The 26,801-nt window shown below is 32.4% G+C and overlaps 1 protein-coding gene across 1 annotated transcript in view; it reads right to left on the bottom strand.

The window, feature by feature from the left end:
* Positions 1–26,801, bottom strand: part of LOC118200141 (agrin-like) — a 565,036-nt gene that overhangs the window by 26,226 nt on the left and 512,009 nt on the right. Inside the window, exons 22-23 of the mRNA XM_085810645.1 lie at positions 18,434–18,491; positions 11,175–11,408 (exon numbers count right to left, since the gene is read on the bottom strand). Of these exons, the coding sequence (XP_085666771.1) occupies positions 11,175–11,408; positions 18,434–18,491 (292 nt within the window). The remainder of the gene's footprint in view (positions 1–11,174; positions 11,409–18,433; positions 18,492–26,801) is intronic.

Raw genomic sequence — 26,801 nt, 5'->3', positions numbered from 1 at the left:
AAAATATACATACATTTAGTGCTTGATTTCTACTCATTGAAAGCAAAGGGAATATAAAATCATCAGATTTCCCTATTTAACTGGCATGAAAAAATTTACATTACTTTTATTGTCATCGTTTACAAATATATGGTAGCAATACAAGGAGTAATCCGAAGTCAGTGTAACCTTTAGGTCATACTGACTTTGCAAATATTTGGTAGCAATACAAGGAGTAATTCGAAGTCAGTGTCACCTTTAGGTTACAACCTGCATTGTTGCTTTCCCTGCATATTAAGTAATACTGGTAAAAGGCAAGCTTTACAGGAAAACATGCAAGTCTGTGCCATTATTTAATACTGTTGTATGTGCTATGTGGACAAACTTTGATCAAATTATCTGGCAGCAAATTTTAAGGTCCTGATAAAATTACGCTGCAGGCTTTTATAAGACTTAAAATAATGTGGTCAAAATCAAGAATCGAGTACTCATTCAGTAAAAATTTCAAATTTTAATCAGTTTAATATCCGTGTATTCACATGAAAAAAGACAACACATATGTTTTTCGTTGCATAAGTTAGATTTGGTCTGCTCTATCACCATATCCTACGGGGCAAATTACTTTATGGATGTTTATTAAAAGCCCACGTGTATGTAAACAGCGGTCATGACATGATAACTTCTTTGAAAACTGATATCATTAATTGCATATTTGAAATGTGCGTGAATGAAAGCTCAGCACTCAGCATGTATCGATGAAGAGCTATGCATTAAGAGTTTATTTAGTATATTGTTGCGTTATTTTCTTCCTTCACGTTCGTACGGGATTCGTATGGATTTAGAGTGAATGACGACGACACTACTTAATGAAGTATCGAAATACACTTTATTTAGCCAATATTAATCAGGACAGCTCCAAAGTCACTTTTACAGTCGTCGAACTGTTATAAACACGCTGACACGTTCAGCGACACAGCCTTCACACTGTCAGGCAATAACGGTGGAGACAGCTTCACTGCAAAGCACTAGAGTACAGCTCCCGGCTCTGCTCGGTCGTTCTCGGAACTCCACGTACTCTCGCGATTCTCCACGCTACAACTCGTGATGCGCTCGACGACACACAGAGCACAGCTTCCGACTCTTCGGCTCAGCCGTTCCCGGAACTCAACACACTCTCTCGACGATGCACTAATCGCGATACACTAAGAGACTCTTTCGATGCACTCGACGACCCACTCGGCACTCGCTGCCCGACTGTCAACTCGAGCGACTCCGCACGGACTGACTAACTATCTCGCACTCGACGAGGCACACTGTCTCGCCCTCTCGACGAGGCACTCTAACTGACTGCGGACCAGCAGGGTTTATATAGCTTTCGGCTTGCGTTCGAGAACATTCTGGGCTACACTGCTAAGATGTCGTTCCAGAAGATTCTCCATTCATCCTTGGCATATCGCCAATTTTGTCGCCAAATGTCGATAAATGGGCGATTTCTCGCCAAATGTGGCAACATCGCGTTCCCTTTCCATGTTATGGCAACCCTAAAACTGCTTTGCGGGGAAGCCATCTTACCGCGCCTGTACATTTCGTAACAATATATATATGTATAATAAACTCTTAATACATATATATAAATAATAAACTCATACATACATATATATATACTCTTAATACATATATATATATATATATATATATATGTAATAATAAAATTCCATAGCTAGGAATACACTTAAAATTCTAACTGTATGTTCTTTTCATTTTTTAATGGCGACGGTCTCTTATTTGAAAGAACGTGGAATTAAATTCACAGCCCCGTAGTCAAGTTGTTTTTCCCGCCTTTTCTACACGTACAGTTATAGAATGTTCTCGAATGGCTGGCGAAGCTGACGTCATTTCTTGGAAGCTCCGCCTTTCCAGAGGCTATAAAAGGACTCGCAAAGGAATATCGGGTTCTTTTTCTTTAATGTAACGATGCAGTAAACTTCATACAAAAAGTTATTAGTAGTTCTTTTTTATTTGCTCCGGAGATCAGATTTTTGTAACTGCTATTTCTCCTGACCAATAATAAATGGATCCTGTTTTTTAAACTTATCGTTTGATAATTTAAGCTACGACTACATCTATGATTCTTCACCAATCTATTTATTCCGAACAAAAGCTGGTACATCACACACACACACACACATATATATACAATTGTTTATTAATGTTATTCATTAGATTTTACTATTATTTATTAGAGGTATCATTGCTATTATTTATTGTTTATATATATATATTATAATATTGAACTAATTTCGAGCACTATTCTAACATTTTTATCAAATTTGTTTGCTTAAAAATCGATTGAAAATATGTTCTTATAGCAATATTGTAAATAAATAAAATCTTAATCTAAGGCAAAATTAAATCTTTAGATTGAAATTTCAGGATCAGTTTGAAAAAATAAAGCACTTCTAATAATCTAAGATCTAATAATCTCAAAACGGGTATCGAAATATCGTCTGAAAAGTTACTATTTTCACAGACCACATCAAAGATAGGTATTTGCTATAAAATACATTAATTGGTATCTAAAATCTTTAAAGAAATTCCTCGAGTTTCATTAGAAGATAATTACTCACATCATTTTAATTTCTTATTAATGTTTCAACTAGAATAAATTAAGTGCTTCTTGAGTTTAATTTTAAAAGTTAAGTTTTAATTTGCTTGACTTTCATTTTAATCTTTGTTAAATTTAAAAAAGAAATTCAGTACAAAATAATTTTTATCCTAACATAAATTTTGCATATGGAATCCTATATAATTTCTGACCTGAAATAAACTAAAAGAAATTATATGAGTAACTCATATGCAGAACTTCCATTTCCCTCATTCTGGAAGTGGACATAGCGTTGAATTTAGTGAAGAGAGGGTCATTCAAATGTTAATTTTCTTTAAAACTTTAAAGATTACTGATAGTTTAACTCTGCTTAGTTTGAAAAATGTAAGCTCATGTTAAATGTGTAAGGGAAAACTATCTATCATTTTTTGTGTTAACTTCAGTTCTTATAAGTCCGATTTTAATGTTGATTGGTTAAAAACCTTTTCGTTGTTTTGCTCTAAATCACTTGCTGTCATTGATTGTCACTATACCAAGCAATAATAAACAGTTAATTGTTTTTAAATATTGTCCTTTTTACTATTACGATTTTGCCCAGGTCTGTTATCATTTACACCAAGTCCAGGACAAAATGCAACAGGCGAATAGTTTAATAAAATACTTCTTAGTGCTAAAATCAATAAAATTTCCGAACGTTTGTATTATGCAGATACTGAAGGAATAGTTATCCTATAAAAGACAGAAGTCATTATCAAGGAATCGTAAATGCATTTAAAAATGCAAGCATTTTTCCAAAAATTGTTGCAACTAGCCCTTAGCTCTGCGCTCACAAGTCTGAAATTGCAATAGCTGGCAGTCAAGGTAATAATCGTCTTCAGCGAAGTGACAACAGTTATTGCCAGTACCAGTATTTGCCAGTATCCTTACTATTTCACTGCCATATATTAAATTTGATCTTTATATGCCATTAATTTGAATTTACATTTCGCAAAACACAAACTAACTATTGAATTTCAAACATGTTGGAAAATCTGCCAGAGTGCAGTGCTCGATTCAATCAGGAACTCAAAGAATGGAAATGCAAGATTTATTTTACTTCCTAGCAAACCCAGATGATTATTCCTCCGTTCACTGAACTCTAAATTCTTAAAAATCTAATTATTAGTACGTAAAGCTTTTATGAGCTTTAAGTTTTTCTATAAATTTAAGATTCTCCATAGAAATTAGGAACGATCGTACTTGTGCTTTATTATAAACTTAGTTTTTAATACATAAAAAAATGTACATCTGTATCGTAAAGTTCATCTTAATTTATTTATATTCAAATACAGGTTTTTTCTTCTTAAATGTCCCACTTTCCTAATTGCAAAATAGTTAAATCATTCACGGCGTATGAACCTGAACTGACTCAAAAATGTATAAAAATAATTACCGCCGTCAGTAAATTAAATCATCCAATAAAAGTCAGCCTATAATCTTCATTTTTTTATTTTCATCAAATTTTAAAATAGAATACATTAGATTTTTAATCAGCTAAGTACTTACTTTGCAAGTTTCTAAATCGTCCAACGAAGTAACGTCAGGGGAAAAAGGACCTTAATGGATCGATACTATGTTAAGCAAATGTTACATAGTTAAAATGACTTTAAAAGCGATTAAGCTTAGACGTTTTAAATAAATTAAAGACGTAGTTTTGCGATTCCTTTTTTATAAATGTATATCTTTTAAAGAATAATATTGTTTTAATGATGATAAATCCGGACGTTTATTTTAATACTTTTGATAGGAGTAACAGAAAACAATTTCTCACATTTTAAATATGGTATGAGCTAACTTCAATAAATACCTTAAACCTAGTGCCTTGAACAACAAGTAATACAAATTAATTAAAAATGAAAATTAATAGTTAAATGATATTAATCGTTAACCTGGTTTCGGTGTCTTTTCCTGAGAATATGCATCTATGTAATTAAAGGTAAATACATTGAGCAAAACGCGTCTGATTTGACGCGTCTGAAACGTGCGCTTTCTGAATAGGATTTGGTCGTGGTATCAGCCAAAATTATCGCCTCAAAAAAACTTGGATGAAGCGTAGAAAACAAATCAAGGCAAATACATCATTGGAGAAAAGAAATTTATAATGAACACGTCCGCAATTCTAGTATATAAGTAATTGTGATAGTTCAAAAGCATGCGATCGGCTAAATCATCGCATGACAACAACATCATATTCCTTGAGACTTTCTCTTTTGAACTCTTATTCTTATCCAGTACATCTTAAAGGAAACTAACTGGAGAAATGCCACACTTAAAACTAAGAAATTCCAGTTATTGCGAACAAATATAGCAGATATGAAACATATACTCGTTGCACATGAAGAAATGAAGAGAAAACTAAAAATAATATATTTAGAAAAAAAGCCTAAAGAGCATCTCTCAAAAAGGAATCAAAATTAAAACTGAATGAAAATTCGTAAGTCACATATAATGGTAGATAGAAATCCGTAAAGATTCGAAAACCAAATGAATAAAAATTCGTGATTTGCCAAAAATGAACTACAAGTAAGAACATTTTGTTAATGTTGGTTTTAAGGAAATGTTAATTCAAAGTTCACGAATAGAGGGCGGTGTGACATACTGATAGTAAACATCACAATCAAAATAAAACTGAATCTCTGTTATTTCATTTTAAAAATTCGTTTAATGTCACCAAAATAACTATTCGGGGTAAAAGAGCAAGTTATTTAATATCGTATTCAATGTTGTTATGGCTGATTGTTAATAATGACATGGTACAACCTATAGCGCCAGAAAAGCTTAGAGCTAAATATTTCTCCAATCACCTTCTGTGACTTTTCATGCAAACAAAGTTCCCTTTCAGTTTACGTTTTATTAATCTTTGAAATCGAAACGAACTTTTTGAGTTCTGTATGTTAGTGGAGGTCGTCCGCACTCCCATTAGACTACATCCGGAAACAGCAGCAAGCTTAATGTGTATGTACAAATATTTCAAGCTACTCTTATTTAATTTTACTGCAAAAATATTATTAATAGATGTTTTTAAAGCGATAACACCAGACATCATGTGAAATAAAAGTTTCGATACGAATAAAATAATCTACGATTTCTAATTTACTGTTAGTTTCGTACATACATTAATAAAAAAATAATAAATGATTTTTTGCAACTAAAACATTCAACATAAAAAGTGTAAATTACAAATTTTGAAAATTTTAATTAATAAAACTAAAACATATTTTTACTTACAGAAATTAATAAAAAATTTAAGTATACTACTTCAAACAACGTATAAAAGTTTATTTCTAAAGTTATGAAACAGAACTCCATTTAATACGTAGGCGGCACTATCCTTGTGGATAATATTTTGACAAAAGCGTATTAATATCTCTCTTAGAATGTGTGAGAATCAGATGGCCTTGCTTTACTTTTGTGTGAAAGTTTCTTTAACCATGAAAGGTTGAATATTAAAAAGGAAATACATATATACAAGAAACACGTACTTAAAATCGATATTTTTTATTTAATCTTTTGGAGGACTTTCAGCTGCACACCTTGAGAAATGCTCATTTTAGGATCAGCCACTGTTTTTAGGTACTTACGAAAATATTGTTTGCTAGAACAATAAGGTTCAATAACACAAATAATTTCACTACGACGATACCGATTACACACTGGGGAATGAAACGACTACTTCTGACTGACTGACGTTTTTTTTTTTGGATTATTCTGTTCTTAAATAATGATTTCGCTTTCGAGAATTTTCTATGGATAAAATGTTTTTGCCATTAACTGAAGAAGGTTTTTTAAAAAAAAATATGAGCATCAATAAACCAAGAGTTCCTGAACATTTTTGTGACACTGATTTATTTTATTATTATTATTAAATTATTTTATAAATAGTGTTTTATAGTGGGCTGTAATGATTCCCATTACAGACCCTGAAATACAACTGTTTTTTCTGGACCCCTTAAAAGATTCTATGGATCCCTGGAGGTCCATTCATCCCCCGACTGGGAAACGCTCATACTGATTGGGAAACATTCATCTAAAGCACAAAATATTCGACATCACATGGAATAAATGGGGGACAATCACTTTTTAGCATTCTTTTGCTGAACTATTCTGTAAATTTCAGTGGGAAACTTGCTTTGTTAAAATTTATAAGTACCTTGCTATCGATCGTAGCTTCTGAATTTTACTCAGAAAAAATCTAACGTGGACACCACATGACTTCCTTGTACGGAATATTAAATTATACGCAATTTTTCTTGCATTTCATTTAAACTTATAGGATTGAATTAAATATACTTCTTCGATAGTGCATAAACCATAATAGAATAAATGCACTCTTTAAAATTCATAATATTTGTTTACCATACCGCTAGGTTCACTTAACAGAGTTACATCTCATTCATTTTATAACTTAAAATTCACAAAATTTATATCTTCTGAACAATTATCTAATCGTTGCCATATGTTCTATTAAAATACTATAATAAATTTAAAACGATGTATAAAAGAAATTAAACAAACAAAAAAAGCAGTTTTTCACAGACTATTCAGTATTTCTCATTCAATTAATCAGTTCTCACTACATACAATACATATATAATTCTCAAAATATCTATAGTAAAAATTTATGAAGTAAATCTGAAACACTTATTTCCTCTAATAAATTTCAGAATGGATTAAGCATGATTTAAATCGTTATAATAAAAGAAGGCGTTACCTTTGTTGTTACGAAGCTTAGTTTCTCTAGATTGGCAAAAAATCAACTATTCTGCTAAGTTTCAAATGTAAACAAATATGGCTGCTATAAATAATTAGGGTTAGTCGCACTTAAAATAACTTTTTAAATTGTTGATAATTCTACAAATATTGCATACAGATTTCCTAAAGGCATAAAAACCTGTACCGGAAGATAATAATACCATAATTCAATCATTTTTAGAGCAAAAAATGCACAATTTACAAACATATAAGAATAAAGAAAGTGAGATCATTGAGCCGAGTAACAAAGTGGATATATATATATGTAATGTTTTCAGTTATTCCAACACATCGTGGGCGAATGGTGAGGCTATTCCATTACACGTTCTGGCAGATGGTTGACGAAGCTGGGATGATTGAAGTACGGAGAAAATGACGACTCAGGACTTTTCACTTTTAACAGCAAGCATATCTTTATTTTAATTTATAGCAGATGACTTTTTCCAGATGAAGTTAATCAAATAACTTATTCAGTAATTGAACTATTAGAAACGACTGACTTTAAATTTTAATACGTCATAACGTTCTAACAAAGAAAGAGGAGCACAGCGGAAGCGTTAGCAGGACGAAGGCGAGAAGGCATCTGTGTAGGAGAACTTCTGACGCAGCATTTATATGAGGAGGTTATGTAATAGGTGCGAATGTTCTAGAAGGTACTGGGTTAGGGGACGATCCTGAATTGCAGAAAATTAATTAAAGGTTGCTGGTTCGCAAAGAGCAAAACCATTGTATTTTTTTTATATTTTACATCTCCCCCCCCATCAAAAAGAGACGCCGGGGTGAGAAAAGCATTTGCAACTAAAATAGGTGTGCACATTTACATGTTGTAGCAGTCCTATGTACAAAATTTCAACGTTCTGAGAATACACGTTTTTGAGTTATGCGAGATACATACATATATACATACATGTATACGTACGTACGCACAGACGCACGTAAAGATTCTGTTCAGAATTCATTTTAAATAAGTTTTATATTTTTTTTTTGGGAAAAAGAGTCCTTCATTCTATCCTTAAGTACAGATGTCACGCAAAAATATCGTTAAATTGCATTCGATAGCGGTCAATATGAATATTTTCGCTGAAATATGGTACATGAAATTTTTCGCGATTACAATACTTCTTTTTTATTTCGTACAAGTAAGTAAAAAGCACCAACTTTAAATTCAAAAATGAATGACTTTTAAAAAAATGTGATTATAAGATGATACGCTGTTCTTGAACAACGAAAATATTAAAGTTCTGTAAAGACTTTTAAGGCGTCACAGAAACATACTACGACAAAAGCTCGGCATAACGCAAGGAAGTTAACATATAGTGAAAATTACGTTTTGTGCTTTTCTTAAAAGTTCTTTTCATAAAGGTTAAATGCATCTAAGATAAATTGCATCTAAGATACGTATGTCTAAGAATTTCACATTGCCAGAAAATTTTAAATAATTTTATTTCAAGTTTTTTTTTTTTTTTTTTTTCTTTTGACTCGGCACAGTTAAACAACTAAACTTTAATATCTGAAACATTTCACATTATCTTCCTAAATGCGTGCGGAGTTCAATTGGCAAAGAAATTAATTAATTAAAAATCGTTATTTGCTATTGACTTAAAAGATTCTGAAAAGAATTTTCTAAAGTGTACAGGAGCTTCATCTTAATCTTCTAGAGTAATCGAGATTGCCTTTTTTCTCTGGTAATGCATTTTATCATTTCACGTCTGTTGATTTTAACATACGCTAGGCACTAGAAAGGAATTTATAATAAACATATCTGCACTCCTAGCAGATAAGTATCTGGGATAGTGCGACAATAAGCCATCGGCAAAATAAGATGTAATAGCAATATAATGCAAGTCTCAATTTTGTTTCATTTCCAAAACTAACTTTATTTATATTGGCATTAGAAGAGGTTCATTTTGCTCTAGAAATACAATAGACTCCGTGATATGCTGTCTCAATGAGCAGCAACGATGCTCAAATGAGACTTTGATGAAAACGACAGTTCCTTAAATCTATTCGTATTACTTTAAACGATGTTCTTGCGTTTGCAATATGACTTTTATGAATGAAATATTCAGTTTCCAGTTCTTAGAAAACATTTAACGTATTGGACTTAGAGATAATTCATTAATTTAGTCAAAAATAAATCAGAATAGGATACTAGAGCTGAAGAGCTGTTGTTCATTGTTTTAAATAATACTACGCTTACGGTTCTATGAACAATAATTGTCCAAGTCTTTCTAAGTTTAGTCATTTTGCATCCTAATTGCTTTATATTTTTTCTTTATTTTTATATTTTTATTTCATTTGAATTATTCATTTCTAATAAAACAAATATATATTTTTATGAATTTTGCATATATGCAAATAATTTTTATGAAATTGGACGTAAATTGTTGTACCTGTTGTATAATATAACATGAAAGACCTCAATGTGGAGCTTCACCGAAAATATTGTTACGAATTTGGTATTTAAAAAGCTAATGTTAGTTCAATTATAAATTAAATGGTTTTATTTCTCGCGCAGTGCAGCGCGTGACGAATATTAAAAGAAAGCTAAGCCGGAAAATTGAAAATACAAGAGCGCGTGCATTAAATAAATAAATATCTCTTTTTGATTTCGAGAAAGTACTGGAAAATTCTAGCGCGTGATTTTAAAATTTCAGACACCACAACATTTTCCAAAGCTTAATTTGCACCAAAAGAAAATTATAGTGGCTGTTGGCCGGTCTCATCCCCCATAGCTTCCTATCTGGGCGAAACGCTTACGGCAGATACGTACTGCAGAAACCAAGACCAGGTCAAAAACACCTTTGACAACTTTATCGCGTCCACAACTCCAGAATTTTATTCTACCGGCATAAAGAAACTTATATCTCGTTGACAAAAAGGTATTGTTTCGGCTTCTGCTTATTTTGATTAATAAAAATGTTTTTCAGTTATGATATTTTGAAGATAAACCTGCATGATTTTCCGGACAACCTAATATGTCGTTTTTAAATATTTTGTGATTTTGCTGTTAAATAGACTTTTTTATGTGACATAAGTGCCAAGGACGTGATACCTAATAAAAAGTAAACATGCAAAACTTTAGTAATAGAAAGAGAGAAAAAGTTTTGTAAAGCCATCTTAGTAAGAAAACTGAACATTGTTAGGATAAACTGAGAAAACACTGCAAAACGCAGAAACATATTATGCCAACACTTAAATCTGCATTGAGAATTCTAAACGAATACCACTATGCTGTTTGCAAAAGTTTAGTAATTGTTCTGTTGAATTGTATATGATGTAAGTCCGAGTAAAGTTATGCTTAGTGATAAAGAAAAAAGAAAAAAAATATGGATTAGTAAGAGTGAGTGTATCAGTTAACTGGTAGACTGCGAGCTCAACGAGAGCGTAAAACCCCTTAATAACATAAATAATCAAATGTATATCAGGGACTGTAACTGTCGTTGGTCATAGAGTTTGAGTATCAATGATGAAAACGCTGCTTGACCGACTCCAACCCTATTCTATTTGAAAGCAACGACGGAATGATAAATCCAAGTCTCCTGGTACGACTTTCTCGTCCTTTAATATTACAAATTTCTTCAGAATTGTTTTACACTGATCTAGTTTTAAGCATCTGGTTCTGCTTTTAATTCTAAGACAGTAGAGTTACCAAAGTTCCCTGTCTTAACCGGGATCTGACGTCGAGCCAGTGGTAGGCATCATCAGCCAATAACTACAATGATCAAGGCAATATAATTGATTTTCATCATTTTAGTGCACATTTACAGAATTTTGAACATAAAAATATGGTACTTACTTTTCAAGAGTTACGTTGTGAAATTTATTGTCATTTATAGGTTTTGAGCTTCGTATGATTCTTCTAACGTTTCCGCCAAAGTAGATCCATAATTCAGTTTTTCCTTTCTGAACACTTATTCTTATTTCTCTTTGAAGGTCTTTGGAGGGGTGTTCAATCCAGGAGAAAATGGGCTTCGAATGTTCTCGTGTTCGAAGTACGAAGCTTGTATTCGTCTTTTCAAGTACTTCTGTGCTAGAACATATGCATTAAAAATATTACTATGTTTTGCTTGCTTTACATTTTAAAAAAATCTGATGTGTACACCACATGACTTCCTTGTACGAAGTATTAAATTATACGCATTTTGTTCTTGCATTTTGTTTAAATTTATTGGATTGAATTAAACCTACCTCGCCGACAGCGTATAAACCGCAATAGAATAAATGCATTCTTTAAAATTCACACTATTTGTTTACCATAGCGACACTCTGGCACTAGGTTCACTTAACAGTATTATATTTCGTTCATATTATAACTCAGAATGCACAAAATTTATATCATTTAAAGAATTATCTAATCGTTGCCACATGTTCTATTCAAATACTATAATAAAGCTAGAACGATGTATAAAAGAAATTAAGCAAACAAAACTAAAAAGAAACAGTTTTTCACACACGATTGATTATTTCTCATTCAATTAATTCAGTTCTCACTTCGCGACAAAGCAAAAATACATAAAAACTCAAAATATCTGCATTAAAAATTACGAAGTAAATCCGAAACACTTTATTTCCTTGAAAAAGTTCCAGAAAGGATTAAGCATGATTTAATTCGCAAGACGTTATCTTTGTTGTTGCGAAGCTACGTTTCTCTAGATTGGCAACAAATCCACAAAATCTGCGGTTTCAAATGTAAACAAGCAATGGCCGCCATCAAAAAAAATTATTAGACTTAGCGACACTTAAACAACTTTAAAATTGTTGATAATTCTAAAAGTATTGCATACCGATTTACTAAAGGCATAAAAACCTTAACCAGAAGATAAGAACAACATAATTCAATAATTTTTAAAGCAAAAAATATACAATTTACAAACATATAAGAGTAAAGAAACTGAGATCACTGAGCCGGGTAACAGAGTGGATATGTATATAAATATATTTATATACGTTTGACGCGGCCGATTGCAACCAAAATACGAGGTGCACATCTACATGTTATAGTAGTCCTATATACAAAATTACAAAATTTTAACGTTCTGAGGCTACTCGTTTTTGAGTTATGGGAGATACGTTCGTACAGACGCCACAAAAAATTCTCTTCAGAATTCATTTTAAAGCAGTTTTATAATTTTTTTGGAGGAAAAGAGTCTTTTATTTTGTCCTTACGTACAGATATCACGCAAAAACTTCGTTAAATTGCATTCGAAAGCGGTCAAAATGGATATTTTCCTTGAAATATGCTGCCTTAAACTTTTCGCGATTACAATACTTCCTTTTTACTTCGTACAAGGAAGTAAAAACATTAATAATTTTTCTTAACGTTTACTACCTTGCCCCTATATCAGTGGTTTAAATTATTCTCTATTTAAAGCGACCCAAAATGATTTCGAAAAGTATATATAGCGCATAATACAATTAATTATTAGTTTACTGTAAGTAATGCATCGTCATGTGTCGTATGTTAATTAAAATTTAATATGTTTACGTACATTGCACTGATACTGCACAATACATTGAATGCGGTATATTCACATTTACACACAGTCACGTTAGGTCTTGGAATATATTTTTAAGGAATAAGGAGACTATACTTACGCTGTAATGTTAGTAATTTCTTTACCGTACTTAAAAATATATAAGTACATCTAGCAACATCGTATAGTTTAAAATTTAAAATTAAGCATATTCAACTAGGTTTCTATGCAATGTACATACAACAGTAATCATTACAACAAAATTACATTCCGAGCTTAATTTTACATGGTGAAAAACATACCAAAAATTTAATAATGTAACTTGTATTTTGACTAGTATGGTTACCTTTTATATTTTTAATATATGCATATTTTGTTTTCAACAAAGGGTAATAGAAGTTTCAGCCTGAGCCTACGTGCTTATGCAAGGGAATTACAGTTTCTTATATTGCTTTCATGCTTTGCTATGAAGCAATTATTCACGTAAACGTTATAAACGTAAAATCACGTATTATTCACGTAAAGCGTTCTAGCTTTGCGTTAGAAGAGATACAGTTTAACATATAATGCTATCTAAACATTCAGTCTTCAATTCCATCTATTCAATTAATTCATTATTTAATTTTCCGTACGAAGTCTTTGCCCGTAAAATAAAACGTTTTTGCCAAAAAGCGATGCAGAGAAATGGAACTGTTAGTCATAATCTTTTACTAATGTTTCTCGATGAGAGAACAGGCACTCAAGTGTAGATCTAGAAAAAGTTTGTAACAAGTTTTTGACAAAGGCAACTGTTTATAACGACGCAGCAAAGTTTGAAGAAGTTTTTGCTTATGCATCTGCAGCTATCCTTCAACATAATGATTATTAAATAACGACATATATATGAAACATTGTCCTAGTTTGTAACTTTTGTTTGGAACAATTCTTAAGATCATTTATGAAATATTTTAATAAAGTTCCCCAAATGTATGAAAACGTTCTCAGTAAGTACACACGAAGCACAAATTTATCCTTCTCTAGCATTTCCTACTCCATGTGTAGCAGTTTAAGAAAGAAAAAACAGCATTACCTGTCATAATAGAAACATCCATCGTGGCGTGGCCAAAATGGTACAGGCTATAAGAAATTTCTTTTCTTGAACAGTAATAACCATTAATAACTTGTTCAGTATTACGGTGATCAAAGCATGAGGTTTAATAACAAAGGCCGAGTTTCGAGGCGTTCATGATTTCCAAATTAATTCCCCAAACGCACCAGATATCAGATACAGAAAGATTTGCACTCTCTTAAATCAAAGAAAGATTCGAACGTTCCATTAACAATAGCATAACATCTAGTTTACCATTGCATGCACATAAATTTATATTTTATCTCGACTTAATTATTTTATCTAAGAAAATCTGTTTTTATTCGGTACCAGTTCATCTTCGTCTAAAACAACTTGAAAAGGACAAATATTTAAACTTTGAGATTCACATCCAGACTTTGCGTTAAAAATCATGTATATTATACCTAAAAATACAATATCTAGAATTACAGAGTTTTATTAAATAGAATACCTTTAATTAGTGTGTCAAAGTTTAGCTCAAAGAATCTTAAATCTTTCTTCTTTCAGAAATCCTAGGATATTCAAACATAATATTTCTCTTTCACAAGGTTCATGAAAAATTTAAAAGCCAATGTAGATAGCAGTAAGTATTTATTCAACTATGAAATCCGCTTTAGTTTTATTATTATATTATACAAATTATACATACAAAACTCTAGAAATTCTTTTAGATAAAAGTAACAACAGTACTAAAGCCAAAATCTTTTAAATAATCTCTTCTGTCTGCATTTTTTATGATGTTGTAATGATTGAGTCTAACTACTATGCATTATTTTTTATACGTTTTCTACTGAATAAAAGGCAAATTTTGAAACGTTTCCGAAGTTAATAATAAAGCAAGCAGCAGCTACAGTCGATTATATAAAAGATTGAATAAATGTGATAGTAAGCTGAAATTACAGCTCTTTATAGTCAAGTCTATTTTCGTCAGAATTATATGTATATAACGTTGTTGGAGCTTTCTTCTAGTTGTTCTCTTATTCTATAAATGCTTAAAAGTCTCAAAGGTACAAAAGACGAGCTTAAGTCATGAAAACGGTTTAAACACAATATTTGGTATTCGAAATAAAATTCTTACGATATTGTAAAAAATAATCCATATAGGTAATTATAAAAATCTTTTATAAACCAATTAAAAATAAATAAATGTTACCTCATCGATTTTAATTTTTAATTATTCATAACATTTCTGTTGAAATATCGCAGCTTTATAACGTCGAGCTAAGCACTTATTACACACCATGCCTTTATATATTTTTATATTTTAAATATTACACCGTAAACATGTACTACAATTTTTAGGTATAAAATTATTTACAATGACGTCGGCATTTTTAGATTTAAAAAATAATTTTTATAAAAGTCCAAATTTTTAAAAGCTACCACTCTCAATAATATTTTATATTTACAAGAATTTATACGAATTCTAACAATTTAATCCCAAAGTATTTGATTTCTCTACGAGAAAACTGATCCAACTATTTTATTGAAAAATTTGCCACTTTTTCGGCTTTTTCGAAAGATCGCTTTAAAACATAAATTAGAATAATTTATTTTTGACCTATAATAGCATTCGGTGACATCCTTAGCATTCTTTAATTTTATTATATAAGATATGTGGAAAGAATTTTCACTCAAATTTTCTAGTAATAAAAATTTTAGCTTTTCAGTTTATGTAGGACTCTTGAACTTGATCTCAAAACTTAACATTAAATAGCTGCATTAAATTTTGTGGAAAGGTTGCAAAACATAAAATTATTTACAATGACGTACATACTACGTTTCGGTATTTCATTGGGATAATGGAAGCCGGATTGTCAGCTCGGCGAGTAGCCCGCCACCAAGCCGTTCTGAATTTATTGTAAGGAGGTGCTGGGAGTAGAGGACGAGAGTGAGATCCCTGCCTGTTTCTCTACTATGTGGACGACAAGCCAGCTATTATGCTTCTTAAACTGTTGTTGTATGGAGAAGGATATCTACTAACTATGCACTATAATGTTGAACTATTATGCTATGTGAAAAATCTGAAGACTAAAGACTATTAGTCTTAGCTTTGATATTTACAATAACTTTGAGAGCTTTCATTAAAACATTTTCTTATCGCACTAGTTAAGCTCTCCAGATCTGAAAATTTCTTTCATGCTGACTCCGAGTTTGGGATTTACCCGACAGCCAAGAGCTTGTATATTGTTGCTTCCTTTTCCGTGTATGTTGTTTGCTATATTGTCCATCTTTTCATTGACTTGTGCGTTACATCCATCAAAAAGTGAGAGACCCTCTCTATTTTAGAGAACTTACCTGATAGCACATACCAGCACATTTCTTAACGCATCATCACTAATTTTGTGAATGCTAGACATGATGACAGTTCTTATAACTAAGTACACTAAAGTTTAAACCGAAAGCCTACTTTACTGCTTAAGAATTGCAAATAATTCTGCTTGAAAGACAGAATAAAGGTATCTCTCCTTGACTAATCACAGAAAAATATATTCATTACCCGTTTTTTTTTCCTTTGTTCGGAAGACACTGTTTGTACATTCCTCAGTCTTAGAGCCATCGGCACATGTTTGATATTCTACTGTTCCTTCTGTTATTTCACTGATAAATACCTCGAAGTTGTACCTTGTATGATGGGTTTTTGACTTTGGAACTATTTTCTCATCGTTCCGTGCTACTAGACAGAGGACGCATACATGGCGGCAAAGCTGACGTCCTTGGCAAATCAATAGCCAAGAGGATCGTCACAACTTCCAATACGCAAGCACACCGTCAGCCATGTGATTATCTCCCATCGGACAAAAGGCAGGACTTTCAATAAGGACTCATGTATCTATCCAATTAATCGCAAGACGCCTGGGATACCGCGGCACGACTACATGTACTGCAAATGATATCCATCCCCGTCGCCTCCTTTGGAGTGATCTCGCGATAGAAGAGATTTGATCGCAACCCAGTGGAACTGGATCGTCTTCAGCCATGGATAAAGATTTAGTATGGGCAATAATGATAGCAGTGCGTGTGTGTGAAAGCCTCGATAGTGAACGCTCCAATCTTGTTGAGTTCCCATGAGGCATTTTGCAAAAATGCTCGACCCCGCACAGAGTCTGTCACAGAAATGCCTCCGTTACTATACCAATTTTACCTAGCCTCACTGATGCCCATATTTGTTACTGCCCAAGCATGTCTGCGATTGGGACCACAGGTTAGGCTTGCTTACAGCAACCGTTGAATTTGAAGATCCAGGGCACCATACAGTACCTGTGCACCTCAGTGCCCTCGGATTACACATCGTGTATTCACGTTTGAATTCCCTTCATTTGCATATTTTCCTGTAATAAGTGTCTTTTTGCTTTGATTTTGTAATCAGTTACTTGTATGAAAGTTGCACTTACATAAATAAAATTTAGTTCGATTCTGACAACTCTTTCTTGGTGTGCAACTTTTATTGCAATGGGTGTTTAAGAAGAGATGGGTCATATATAAGTTAGATTTCGTAATTTTTACAAAATTATTGGTATAATTTAGAAATGGCCGGGAGGTAAGAATTTTCATTATTTAAAGAATTTTTATAGCTGATAAGTATAAGCCTACGAATGCGATTCAGAAGGTGATAGAAGATTATTCCCCAATTAATAGCAAGAACAAGATAGCAGTAAATAACTATTTGGGGAATTATTTCTAGCTATCTCCCATTTCCCATTATTAGATGGATAAAGAATAATTACATAGGTTGCAGTAGGCAGACAGATGACACAAGAACAATTACTGAGAGAATTTTATGTGCTTTTATAAGTACAATTTGAAACAATCCCTATTAATAATCCACTATAGTTACACATTTCGTGAGTTTTGATAGAAATGTATTCATCTTTACGGCCTTGAAGGTAATTCTTAAACTACTATTTTAATAGTGAGAAAAACTCCAATATCTTTTCACTTAATATTCGAATATTTAACTAAATCATTAATAATTAGCTCATCTATATTTTAAAAAAATCTTCCGAAAATTCCTTTTATTTTTTAAATCTTTTACTCTGACCAACTTATTTTTCTTTCTCTGACAGCGTGTATACTTAAATCGAAATAAACTCAAAAACAAAATAGCATGCCATAAAATTAATTTATTAGCCACTTGCTCAAAGATGTAACAATTCATTGCTCTTTGCATCTCAAACAAAAAGCCCTTCAAATCAAAATCTAAATTAGTACGCAAATCAAGCATTTAATTTAAGCACAGAAGGAGCTTACTACCAGAGCTTACTCTGGTAGCTAAACTTATATAGGTATATATAACTTATATAGTATTTTTAAAGTGAGGTATAAAAAGTACGTTCTTTAAATTAAATTTCCTGAAAATGTGAGTACAGTTAATACGCATTTAAGATGAAGACCAATAATTTTATTTCATGTATGAAAGCAGAGTTACTATCATGTAAAATTCTTTTAGAATTAATGAGATCTTAACATTACCTGAGCGCCTTTTCTTCTGAGAAAATAACAGAGACAGGATCGCTATCATTTTTCGAATCTGGAAGAGCAAAATACTGTTAGAGTTGATTAGTAAACATGTAACAAATAGTTACTAAACATGCAAAGCGAAGTTAAATAAAAAATGAAAGGACGATTTAATTGGCGTCTGCTTTTTCGACAGGTTGTGTGATACAAAACCACAGAATTGAAAAAATTCTGGACTTGTGAAGGAAGTTTGTTCATTTCAACATAATATTTAAGCAGATCTTCAGGCTGTAGATCCATTTTACATGTGAATGAGATGATGCTATTCGTTGGAACCTCAAGAATCAGTCTGATTCATGTTCCATCCGATTCTACTTAGATAGGGTCAACTCAAAATTTGCTCAACACATGTCAGAATTCTCATGACTCTAATACAGGGTGTTCCGTAAATGTTGCGACAAACTTCTGGGGCAGGTAGGGCACATCATTAAGATTAAGAATTGCATAGGAACCCTTACCCAGAAACGTCAAGTACGCCACCAGGGGGTCTTGTACAGGAAAGTGAAGATGTACAGGAAAGTGAGGATTATTCGAGGGGCAGGCACCATACGAAGAGGATGGAACGCTATTCATTTGAACAGATCATTCCCGCATCGATAAAATGGGCGTGGTGGACCGGTTCCTTGGCCCTCACGCTCAGCGGATTTATTGAGCCTTGACTTCTTTTTGGCGGAAGCCATCAAAAGTTTCGTGTATCGCTATCCTATTGTGTCTGAAATGGATCTCGTCGCAAAACTCGCCTGCTCAGCTGCTGTAATTAAAGAAACTCTTGGTGTGTTTGAACACGTCCGGCAATCAATGATCCATCGGTGTCAGGCATGTTTGGCGTCTGATGGTGCTAACATCAAGCATCTGTTGTATCATTCAAGCTGTCGTACACCATTGGCATTAATGTCCAATAAATTTTTCAAATTACTCACTCTGTTGTTTCCTTTCCGATCTTCTACCTCTACTACCATTTACCCTGACATTTCGGGGCATGGATTCCAGTGCAGTTCTTAATCCTTATGATGTGCCCAACCTCTCTCAGAAGTTTGTCGCAACATTTACGATACAGCCTGTATATAACTTAAGATAGTAAACCAAAATGGTCTTGGAGGACTTTGAAGAGTGTCGTGTAGCTCAGAAAATCAATTATGCTGGAGTTCTTCGTCAAGAAATTACAGTGGCAAATGCAGCAGTACCCGTGTGCACATAGACCAATGATGTTCAAGCAACCGCTCTCCTTTGTACTGTGGCTGAACAGCTATTGACATCCCTTTGAGCAGTCAATTAACTATATAGATACAGCTACAGAAAGATTGTATTAAACCTAACCTACAATATATATCATTATATTAACCCATTAATGGAACAGTAGTTGTGTTGGAATTATTTATATGCTACTTCTCAAGATCGCCACTAAATTTTGATTTCTCACATACATTCTGCCTCGGAAGGCTTTCTGCTATCACCCAGTAAACCTAAATAGTCATTCCTGGCGATATCCTAAGCTCAGAGGTGAGCTGAATTTTTGAGCAACTTTTCGAAGTACCATCTGAAGACAGTTAAACATAATTTTAGTAAATTATAACCTAAGCATCTATTTTTTCTGCTAATTCTCAAGATGTTATGCCATCATGCCGTAACAAGAAAATTCAGATGCTTTTACTCTAATGTTAGTTATAGGTTCGAAATTTTTTGATTGTGTTTGGTACTAACGTACAATAAAGAATTTTCTGTGGTTAAAGTGTGCATGTATGTTTTTGACGTACCCTGTATCGCATCAGTTGGTTTCTTGTTTTTCCCTAAAGTCAGAGCTATTGTAGATGAGAAAAGTGCGGACGTCAAATCAATGCGATCCGCTGGAATAATAAGTGAATAACCTCAACAAAATTGCTTTTACGAATGTGACGAAAGATTTATCTAACATAGCAACAATGTAGCATAACTAACTTTTCAAAGACAAAACAAATAATGAATTACCTTAAGGTATTTATACGAATTTAAAAGGACACTATAATCTCCCCATAATTTTATATTCAAATACTATTCAAGATTTACCTAAATTATGACATTACTCATTAATAGCATATTTCCATTTTGAAGTAATCAAAATATTCCCTTTTACAGAATAGCCAACATTATATTGCCGAATTAAAAATTTGTTAATGAGTTACATACTTAAGTTAAATATGTAGCAGTGCTTTCAAGGTTTTTTGCACCATATTTTTACCACAGCTCCATAACATACATGTGTACTGAAATGTAACATATCATTTGGACCAACTGCATTGTTACTCTTAATTCTGAACAATGCTGTAGCATTATTCTCTTGTAATCTGTTTCGTTAGCTTTGTCGAAATATATAAATATTGTTCTTAATATTAACTTCAAACTCAGTTAAAACACAATATTTTAAATGCTTTGTCCTTTTGTACAAGTATTTCGTATTACTGCTCCGCATTCAAATGAAATCATTACATTATACATGTATTCCATTGAGTTTGGCTATCTTGCATGATCTTAATTTTTATTGCCTTTCATTTTCATTTAAAATCGGTACTGACTTTTCTCTTATGTAACTCTGAGGTTGAAATTTACATATTTTATTACCTATTAAAATGCAGTTTGTGATTTATACATTTTATCACGTCTTTTAAAACTGAATATAATGCCTTCGATTCTCATGTTATCTTCCACCGTTATGCATTGTTTGCTTTCTTAGCGAATTTAGAATCTACATTGATATTTCGTAGCTATTTCTAGTTTATTGCTCCTGATAAACATTCGCTTACTGCGTATTTTTAATTTAATCTGAACATAATATTTAACTTACTTAGAAATTATGTATTTATGTATTCAATTAGTTTTATATTCAACATTCGTTACTTGCATGTCCATTGACGTATTCAAATTAATACTATCCTTGGGGAGTCTATTCATTATAGCTGGGAATTTAGCCTTCGCGGTTTTCAAATTAAAATATATATATTATTAAATTAAATTAGTTTATAATGTTATCTAAACACTCTCATGAAGTTTTAGAATATCATTTAGTTTCATTAGCTTAGCTTTCAGTGTTATACCGTTGGAAAAACGGTAGCAGTTCCAATGAACTTCACTGATTAAGGAAGATTATTTAAGGGTTATTGATTAAGGAAGATTATTGATTAAGGAGGATATATTTTAATCAAATATTTTTACCTTGGGGAATCTGTCATATGTTGTTTGTGAATCCCTCAAATCCAAGTGGCGTGTTTGTTGTATTCATTTTTTTTTGGTCAGTAATTACATGATACGTAAAATAAGCGGCCCCTTATTAAAATTCAGATATTGCTATCTTTATCATTGTCAAGTTCTGAAACACAAGCCGTATATTACTATAACTTCACCTTGCTGGCATGTGGTAAGGAAGCCACAGCCTTGGACCTGGGATCAAATCTCAGAGAACGCACGGATGATTGTGAGCATATAATGCCTATTCTGAACAGAGGTACTTCAATTCCTGTCGAGCGGTTAGACTTGTTGAGAGATTGGTAGTAAATGAAGAGGAATAAATGATGCTAGGATACCTTTCCCGGAAGGCTTTACATCAAAACCTATGATGGAGCCGAGTAAACTCATGCGGTCACTATAAAGTGACCAAGGCTTAGACGAACGACAGGCGCTATTCCTTGAATCTTGGGCTCGATAGAATTTGTGGTCTTGGTCTGGATAAAGTTCAAATATAAGCAATATGAGCATTTGTTGTAACAGAAGCTCTTCTACCTCTTTGTTGACTTTCACAATTCTCACATGTTAGAATTTAATTTGTCTTTTTTTGTTGTCTTTTACTTATTTAATTTGTCTTTAATGTATGTGCTTTAAAACCCTCTAATTGGGAAGGCCGTATATATACGGTTTAGAATATTTTTGTGATATCTGTAAGAACGTGCATATAAATATATGTCTTGTGATACGTGCATATTAAAATATTTCAAAGAAATTAAGGCAATATATTAAAAGTACACAAACGTTCTTAGTGAAAACTCTGGCCGGTCAGAGGGTTAAAAGATACATTAAAGACTGAAAAAGCAATAATCAGCGCAAGTTTGCAGATTCAAATCTACAGTTTCGAAGATTAAACAAAGCGTTCTTCTTCAGCTATCTTCTTCGGCCTTTAAAAGTAATCCTGCAAATATTTGCAGCTTTATCGATTCTTGTTGCTTAGATATCTTCAGCATGCGTTTATTGTGTGTTATTTTAGTTAATATTAGTTTAAAACATATTCTAAGAAAATACATACCGTTAGCAGTCAGCAAGTTGGAATTTAATACGTTTTCCGACTAGTCTGAAATATAATCCAAGAACAGCTAAGTGAAAAATTGTGAAGTTCATCATACTTGTTAACCAACTGGTTACTGTCATAGTTAACTAAACTATGCCACTTCGAAGAAAGAATAAAGGAAGAAAGAAATGCAAATCAAAAATTAGAAAATGCAAATAACCTAATGCTAAAGAAAGGATAAGTAAAATGCTAGAGATAAAAAGGGAAGTGGTGACTATTACTTTTCTTATCATTAGTACGAATACTTCTTAAAAGATTGCTTTTTATTCTCTTACTTTTAGACCGATATTCAAAAGTCATGAATAAGATTTAAACATTTTCATCTCAAGTTTTGGAAAAAGTGTAGTTTACTTTATACTGTTCCAGAGCAAGAAATTTTGGATTATTTTGATTGCAAATAATTATGCTATAATTATCAAGCCTACAAATTTTACGAAGTTTTAATTTTTAGTAATTAGTTTGTACACTTCTTTTACACTTTTTTAATAATTAGATTTTACTATTTACTTTCTTACTTGTAGTAATTAGTTTTTACAGTTTTCGTATTCGAAGAGACGTCAGTAACCATTAAACATATGTTTTTTTTTTCCTCTCTTCTTTCTGCTTACTGCATATGCAGAGTACAATTAAGATGATATCGCACTCTGAGCTCTGAGACTATAGCCACAGCTCTTTAGCAAGAGTGCAAGAGTTGAAAGTTAAACTTTTACAGTTGCTTGAATTCTGTAGTCTAAAGTAGTCCCCTAACATAAGTTAAATTTGCTAACTAACTTCAAAATGATCTAAATCTAGATTTAAAAAAATCAAGTAACTTTTTGTACGATTCAAAGAACAATGTAGTGAAATGCATCCCAGATTATAAGCCCTTTTTCTAAATAAAATGATACGTTGTTCGCTATTCATAAAGCACCAGATCATGCAGTACAAGTATTGTACACAATATTTGCTTACTTGGCACTATTTTCTAATTGAATAAATTTCCTGCATTGTTATAAAATCAAAACTCGAATAAATTACACATATATGAATTTATAGTAAATAGATACATATTGAAGTATTTTTGATTAAAAATAGATTAACATTTTAAATTTTATATAATTACGTAAACTGTAGGTAATCTTTTATCAATACTTGAAAAAAGTATTAAGTGAAAAATAATCTTTTCTCAATACTCTTAATAAAGCAGCAACCATTATCTTTACAGAATGAGCAAAATGAATCCGTATTACGCTTCGATCAATACATTTATTAAGTCACGCAGTACTTTTATTAAGAAGCATGCTGAGCATAATGTATGAAAAAAAATATTAGAGCTACTACTATCTGGAAGCCAGGATATTTACTGGACATAATTCCCTTATTTTGCAGGTATGGAAAAAGTATTTAATTAAAAAGCTTCATTTCCTTAGTCTATCTGTACACATATGAGGAAACCAAATGTAATTATAATGAAATAAAACGATTTAGCGTAATATTTATGAGATAAAAGTAATATTTTGCAACGCAACGCCTCATTAACTGATAAGTTATGAAGCCTTCTATTTATCGATCATCAACTGGGATAATTTGAATCAACACACAAATAACTATTTTGCTTTTTGTATTAAATCGTTTACTCTAATTTATCAGATTGTTATGTAACCTAGTATATTTGAGTTACTAAATAGACTTTATTATGTTCTAGTTTACCCTATACATTATGCTATGAAAATTACCCGTAACACAAATCCAACAAATCCTACTTACTCAAACCACTGACGAGACCATCATTGATATGATATTATTTTTAAAACCAAGATTCTAAACTTCAATCTAAAATTTTACCATTCTAATCACATACAAACTAAAATTTCACCATGAACGTTCTAATTGCATACAAAGATAAACTTACAGAGACGCTTTAAATGGCTTCCTGTTGTTTTCAAGCTGATTTAGTGATGTAAAGGTTTACTCCAGAGTACCTTTCTCATATTCCTTCTCTAAAATCTACTTTTCACGTAAACTGTGAATCCACAGTGCAAATTTTATTGTTAACATTCCCATAGTTCAGCTAAGTGATCCTTATGTATTTTCTATTTATTAATGTGCATGCGTACATATTGCATTTTCAAATGAACGTGTTGATACGATGCTGCATATAGTAAAATTATTTTTTGAATTATCATACGATATAGAGAAAAACTATTGGGCTAATTTTATCTTAAGAGATTTTAATGTCTTAATATATATATATATATATACATACAGACTATCACAAAAATATATATGCACTCAGAAGAAATCGATTCACAATCACGGAACTCAACAAGAATGTAGTCTGGTAAGAGATATACAAATATTTTAACTTTCGACGCCAATGAGACAAGTGTAAACGCTCCACAAGCGTGTGCGGCATCATATGAGATGCGCAGTTGGCACAGCGAAAAGTATGATTGCTCGTGCTGTAGGGCTATTTTAACGAATTTAAACATCCCAGGAACACAAATGAGAACGAGGATCGCGCAAACGTAAGAGCGGCCGCTTCCGCACTAACAACGTCGCTAGCATCGATTCGACGCCATTTATCACTTTACTGGCATCCTGTGGTATCGGAGGAAACTATTCGGACACAACTGGCCGACACTAGTATATAGTGCTGACGTCCATAAGACGCCTACCACTGACTCCACATCATAGGCAGTGTCGGTTAGATTTTTCCCGAACTAACGCAAGCTGGAGTGTAACTGACTGGAGGCGTCTGATCTTCAGAGATGAATCCGGATCCAGTATTGGTGCTAATGACAAACGCACATGCTTGTGGAGGCAGCCAGGTGAGAGGTACGATCCAGCATTTGTTGTCCAGCGGCATACGGCGATTACACAATGTGTGGCAGTGTGGGGAGCGATTTCTTGGGACACATGGTCAACTGTAGTCGACTTTCGAGGCACTATAGATCATAGTTACGTGGATGACATTTTGACGACGTTTATTCTGCCTATGCCATTTATCAGGAAGACAACGCTCGTCTACATACTATGTGACTCGCCTAACAATATTTTCAAGAATATGACGTCAGTCTGCCAGGTCACCAGAAACACCAACAATAAAGCACATTTGGGACATGCTTCGAAAGTAACTGCAGCCGTCCCGGAATATTGGTGAATTAACTGCCCAGTAAACGATTATGGCATAATTTTCCGCAGGGGGTCATAGGTGACCTACTTGATTCGATGCCACGCTGTGTTTTGGCTTGTATAACTGCAAGAGATGACTATATAACTTACTACTTCGTAAAATTTTCATGCCATAACTTCTCAATAAAATGATGTTTTGTTCCGAATTTGCGTCGTTTGCTTATCTCCTCATACACTATATACGTGCTCAGTTTCGTTACGTCGTTTCCTTTAGGATACACGGCTGTTTTTATGAAAAAGTATATATATATATGTATAAGAATTCAGAAATTTTAAAATAAAGATTATACTTTATTCAAATTGCAGAGTGTGTTGCGAAATTAAGTAAATAATCGAGACATATGTAAATAAAAAAATGGAATCCGACTATTTAACAGGTAAAATATTCTTTAGTGCTTTTCAACGAGTAGCTCAAAAATTTTCGACGAAGCTACGTATCTGAATTATATCTGGATGACTATAAAAACAGAATAATAAATAATTTAAAAGTAAGTGAAAAATTAACAAATTTAACGTAATTTAAATTAAACTGCAAAGCCACTAAAGACTGCTATTAAAATTGAGTTATATATTTTTTAAAAATATAAATATTCCTTTAATTATTTAATTATCAAGATATAATCTGATCCAACGTGACCTTAAACAAATAATACTGCATAAAATTTAAACACTATAAAATATGTTGACCATTAATTTTTAATTAATGCGCATTAGTGATAGCAACTGAAATTTCGCAGAAAAACAGAGTACATGCAAGCTTTTCGTACTTTGCGCCGAATAGCAGATACCATTTGCATTTACGTTATTCGTCTGTATGATTTGTTGTATGACGTTCAAATG

This window comes from Stegodyphus dumicola, chromosome 2 (genome assembly GCF_044657685.1).
Source record: "Stegodyphus dumicola isolate Sdum_Otavi_A_Nest chromosome 2, ASM4465768v1".
In the NCBI taxonomy this organism is placed as follows: Eukaryota; Metazoa; Arthropoda; class Arachnida; order Araneae; family Eresidae; genus Stegodyphus; species Stegodyphus dumicola.
Note: the sequence above shows the minus strand (reverse complement) of the source record. Positions and strands in the feature narration are given on the sequence as shown.